This window comes from Alligator sinensis, unplaced genomic scaffold (assembly GCF_000455745.1).
Source record: "Alligator sinensis unplaced genomic scaffold, ASM45574v1 scaffold1295_1, whole genome shotgun sequence".
NCBI classification, from domain to species: domain Eukaryota; kingdom Metazoa; phylum Chordata; order Crocodylia; family Alligatoridae; genus Alligator; species Alligator sinensis.
The window spans coordinates 593,739-599,295 of NW_005841880.1; the positions used below are offsets into that span (position 1 = coordinate 593,739).

At 54.5% G+C, this 5,557-nt stretch overlaps 1 protein-coding gene across 2 annotated transcripts in view; it reads right to left on the minus strand.

Annotated features, from left to right (window-relative positions):
* Positions 1-969: 969 nt before the first annotated feature.
* The window catches only part of SGTA (small glutamine rich tetratricopeptide repeat containing alpha), a 10,992-nt gene continuing 6,404 nt past the window's right edge, over positions 970-5,557 (minus strand). For both annotated transcript variants that reach the window (XM_006017428.2, XM_006017427.2), the window contains 3 exons: positions 5,221-5,310; positions 4,856-4,979; positions 970-4,411 (listed from right to left, as the gene is read on the minus strand). In XM_006017428.2, the coding sequence (XP_006017490.1) occupies positions 4,865-4,979; positions 5,221-5,310 (205 nt within the window). In that variant the 3' untranslated portion in view covers positions 970-4,411; positions 4,856-4,864. The remainder of the gene's footprint in view (positions 4,412-4,855; positions 4,980-5,220; positions 5,311-5,557) is intronic.

The following is a 5,557-nucleotide window of genomic DNA, read 5'->3' on the forward strand; positions in this document are numbered from 1 at the left end:
GGCCGAAGCGTCTCTCCGTCATAACTCTTGCCCTGCCCACTCGTGCGCCGACGAAAGCCCGTCCCCCGCAGCGGCCCAGGCGCGCCGCGAAAAGGGTCCGGCCGGAAACAGGAGCCGGGCAGGAAGGGGCCGGGGGGGGGGCAGCGCTGTCCCAGCAGCGCGGTGCTGAACGCCACGAGTGGGGTTCCCACCGCCCTCAGCCGCCTCCTTGCCCGGGCCAGGATCCCACGAAGCCCGTCTGCAAAGCGGGGAGAGATCCAGGGGATCCCAGAGGTGCAGAGAGACCAGCCGTGCCAGGCCCACCTGCCCCCACAGCGGCGGAAACGCTGGCGCAGCGACTGGCACCAAAACGAAACAAGTCCGGTCTCAAACGGCGCTGAAAAGTCGCATCTCCACGGCCCGGGAGGCTCGACGGGCAGGGCCCGAGCCGGGGCGCGCCTGCAGGCCTCGTTGCTCCGCCGGGACCGCCGCCGAGGGCCAAGGGGGCACTGCCAGTGCCTTCTGAAAAGCACTCCTCGACCCAACCGGCACATCGCCGACCGACTGGAGCCGAAGGGGCAGCTCGCATCTTTAGGACGCTGACAATCCAGGGCTCTGCCTTCTCCGCGGAAAGCTGCCGGACCCACCGTGCCCCTGGGAACGCCCTGCGCTAAGGAACAGGCGGAGAAAGCCCGAGGAGCCCGAACTTCAGAAGCTGGACTCGGGCAACCCCCTGGGCCAGGAGACAATTTGACACAAGTGCTTAGAGAGCAGACAGAGGCAGGGCAGATCTGAGCCGGTGGCAGAGCCAGAGGAGGCACTCACTTCCTCTCCCCCGCCCGGCTGAACCCTGCATCCAGAAGCAGCAATGAGGAAGAGTCAACGCACGAAGGATCAGAGACCCTCCCCCCACCCCGGGTAGCGGAGCCAAAGACCGGCTAAGCTGCAGAAGAGAAGCCTTTCCATGCACAGCAACCACCACAGGACTCGTTCAGGAGCATGAATATTTATTAAACAATGCTTCAGGCTCTGACCTACAAAACAGCATTCTTGTGCCAGAAAGAGAGGGGTGGCGTACAAAGAACGAGCGTGATACAGGAGAGCCTAGCGCAGTTCTGCGGGTGGTACGTACTGCACGCGCAGCCCACTGGCTGCCAGAGCTCAGCACCCCTTTGCCACCGAGAAAAAGTCCATGAACTGCAAGGTTAAAAAAAAAAGCCGCAGTGTCACCGAGCCGCTGCTTGGCAGATTCGTATCAAAAGAGAGCGACCCAGAGAGCCGGTGGCCGCTACGCAAGAGTAGTTAAGTAGGAGAGCCAGGCCCCGCTTCACTCGTCGCGGGTTTTAATACATTAGTTCGGCATTTTAGTTCACAAATAAACAGAAAGCCCAATGCATTGGGCTGCACCCGAGCTGCGAATGGTCGGAGCTCCATGGGATGCAGGAGAAACTGCCCAACAGCACCGAGTGCTCCGCACAGAGGAGAGGCCAAAGACTAAGACTCTCAAAGGGAAACATGGTACTTTACTTGGCCAGGCCCCTCCGCGGCTGGTGAGAGTCTGCGGAGGCAATTCCCCAGGAGCAGAGCCAGGACCGACTGGCCGGTGCCACGGGCTGTATTGGAAACTGCATCACGGCCCTTTCCTAGAAAGGGGTTCTCTCTGGTAGGGGAGGGAAGAGGCAGATCGAAGCTAAAAACAGTCTTAAAATTGTCAAGTCGGCCCTCAAACATACCCTCCCCGCAGAGCTGGATACCGGCTGTACGACACGGAGTTTGACGTCTCCTTTAAGTAACCGCCAAACGGCACGGGGAAATAAATATGGAGACAAGACAGACCCGGAGGGAAAGACACACAACTCAGAGCAGGAAAATCATTCCAAGAATGGGAAAGAGAGCGCAGCCCTGCCTGGGCAATGCTAGCATTACCACCGCCCCACGACTGGGCTCAAGGATGGCCGAGCTGTCCTGAAGGCTGTTCCTGACAAAGCAGCGCAGTCTGCCTTGCTATAGAAACTGGCTGTGTTTTGAGGTGTCTATAAAATCCTCTCCCCAGTCAGAGCACTCCTAGAGAGCTGCCCCCAAAGTGGGATGGAGTCACTTGGAAACTAAATCCACACCTGCCCCCAAGCCCCAGAGCCTGGTGGCTCCTAGTCTGAACATTGCTTCCATTTCTTGCTGCCTTGTGAGAGCACCACGGAGACAGGGGAAAGCCTGCTCTACAAAGGGACAGGAGAAGGACCGGCCACACGAAACCCCCAGATCCACAAAGGAAAATAAACAGCGTCAAACCTCCCTCCCATTCCTCAGCAGAAATCGAAGACATGAGTTGCAAACACATCTCCGCACAGAACGAGGAGATGCAACTTGATGGCACCTTTAAAACAATCCAGAAAATGACCCTTAAACTGCAATGGAGAAACCGTCGGTGGAACAGTCACCAGGAGTTTTGGCAGCTCTCATGAATTTAAAATTGTGGAGACCAGTTCAAGCTCGAAGTGGTAACACCCCCAAAAGGCTGCAGTACAGTTGCCACCTACGAGAACTCGAGACTCTCAGCTAGGAACAGAGGAATCTGCTAGCTTAATTTCCATGCCTGAGCTGCCCCGGACACAGGACGGATGGAGAGGCAGCATGGCGCAAAGGAGACCAGAATGTCCAGAAATATCCAGTGAAGGGGACTGCAGGGAACAGACGGAGAAATGGGTTTCTAGGAGCCACAGCCTTCCACCTGCCAGCTCGTTATTCATTACAACAGGAACAAGCCAAGGCTCTCCCTGCCCTGCTGCGGCAGAAAGCACCAAGGAGGAAACATTCCAGCAGCAAAACAAGCATCTAAAAGGGGAGGACGGAAGGTAAAAGCCCAGGAAAGGCTGGAGGGTGTTGCCAGCCTCTGGTGTGGGCTCCTGCAGCAGGCAACCCGGGCACTATCAATCCCAGGATGAAAACCTGAAGGAAGAGCCTGTGCCAGGCAGTCGGCACCTGCGGCTTAGGGCTCTGCTCCGTGGACAAAAGGGATGACAAAGCCGAGTGTCCAAGTAGTTTATTCTCTGTGAGATACACTGACCGCGTGGCCATGTTAAAAAGGAGTGCTTACAAACCTCTGTTTCCTAGTCAAGTATTTGCAAACATCTCCCCTCCCTCCCTCCCTCCAACAGGCTCCCGAACCCCACAGGGCACCTTCCAGCACTGCCTTTACACCCCCCCACCCCCATATTCCATGTTGTCACTCCCAGCTTTATAAAATCCCTTCCTAGAGACTCTTCAAGGGACTCACTAATCCCTGGGAGTCACCCCACAGCTGGACTATTAGTAGGGCTGGTGACTCTAGAGGTGCCGGGGCAAGTTATGCTCATCTCCTCCCCTTCTCATGCATCCCACGCTGGGGCACGACTGTTCCTTGCCAGTCCCTCAGCCCAGGCAGTGATCACTCAGTATCTCACAGACACAAACAGCAGTTTTATTCCCCCATTCATAACCCCAAGCAGTAGGGGTCTGGAGTCCCTGTAAAATCGGCTTCGTCTCCCTTCCCTCGCTACCCCCAAAGCCCCGGTCTCCTAATCGCTCACATGCAGAGACAACAACAAAAAAACCCCTAACAACTGTTAAAAATAGATAAGAGGACACCAGTGTTCCTCCTTCCCCCTCTCCCGCCCCCTCCCCACCCCCACTAGCTCACAGAGAGAGTTACAAAGATAGAGCCATGATTTCTTCCTTTCTTTACACACTAGACAGACTGTGTCATCACTGGCAAAAAAAAATAAACTGGAAAGTGTATCAAAAGATGCTCAGTATGAAGTAGTCACAGAGAGTGGTCTTGCGCTATGCAGCCTGCCCCCAAAACACACGCACTTTCACAAAAGCCTTTCAGAGGTATCCGCTGACATCGCCCCACGTTAACAAACAGTGCCGACGACATTGCTACCGACCTGAATGACAAATGCAGGGAACTTGACTGACGGGCCCCAGCGCCTGGGTGCGAGGAGGTGACGACCACCCAGGGGCTGGGTTAGAACATCAGCTTCTTTTAGCTGCAATGGAAGGATTTAAAGAGGGGACTCGAAAGCTCCCTTGAAGGAGAAGGGAGACGAGGAGGGTGAAGACTTCTGACACCGGAGAGCACCTCATCCTTAGGAATGGGTTAGCACCCCCCCAGGGAACAAGGTCATTTTCAGAGTTTTCTAGAAAAGGCGATGGATGCTGGTTTGTGGTTGCACCATGCTGGATCTTCCAGAAGGGGGAAGGGAAGGATTTGGAGGCAGGAGCAAAGACACAAGGGAGAAAACGAGAATCCGGCTCTAACATGCAGGCGCAGGGGGACCGGCCTTCCTTTGTTTGCTTGTTTGTTTTCCTCTTGGACGTTTCCGACTTGAGAAATGGCAACACACACATGGCTTCCAGTTTTGGTAGAAGGACAGAATTCCCACGGGCGGCACTGCGGAGACAGGGAGACAAAGCGACTTACGGGGCTGCCTTCTTTTAAAGCATCCCCTTTCAGTTCAATTAAAATGTCAATTTAGGTTAAAAAAACAACATTTCTAGATTTTTTTCACGTTAAAACTGAATTACACTTTAATTGCCTCTTACATTCAATTAGTGATCCCCCTGCACTGCAGATAGCAAGGCCTCCTCTGTCTGCTGGCCAGCAAAGGGTGTGTAAACAAGCTGTGCATCAATAATCTTCCACGCACTTCACAATGCCAACCCTCCACCCCTCTCCAAGGCCCGGGGATGTGGGGACCATTTGACAAGTGGGCAAAGACAGAGAACAGGGCAAGTCAATTGTCCAAAGACCCAAGGCAGCTCTTCCACAGCCCAGGACAGAAGCCTGCATTGAGCCTGGGTGCACTGGAGCGCAGGGCTCTGAACTTAATCACACCTGGTACGTTCATTCCGGCTGATCGTCATTGCTGGCACTAGGGGTTCGACTCCTGATCTGGCTTCGTAACTGTTCTATTAGCTCTGGGTTCTGCTGCTGCATCTGCTGAGCAAACTGCTGGCCTCTGGAAAGAGAAAACACCACACAACTCAGGACTGCCTGGAGCGCAAAAGGGCAAAAGACCCCAGGCAGCAGAACCACAGCCTGCCCGATACGAGCAGTGGGAGAAAGGCTACTGGGAAGCAGCCGTGAGGTGGCCTCTGCTGAAGGTGCTCAATTATCAAATGATGCTTTGACGTTTGATTGAGGCACCCGAAACGCATGCAGGTGATGGGAGGGGAACGAAAGCCTTTTGTTCTACTCACGCTTGGATAAGGCTGGCGAGGTCGTTTGCCGAAGGGCTGGTGCCCGTGGCACCCACAGGGTTATGGCCACCAGAAATCATCCCAGACATGCTGCAAAAAATCATCGATTGCTCAGAATAAAAGAAGAGAGATGTCACTGAGCCTGGGGAGGGACGAGGACAGTGAGTTATCATGTATTAGCTTCATGACTGAGAGGAGAAATGACTTGCTGGCTAGGGATTAATTGTAACAAGGTCCCCAGAATCCTAGGCAAGGTATTTCTACAGCAGCATGAAAAGCCAGGATCTCTGGTAGGATTAGCAGAGTCACATCCCTCATCCTTATTTCTACTGCTGAA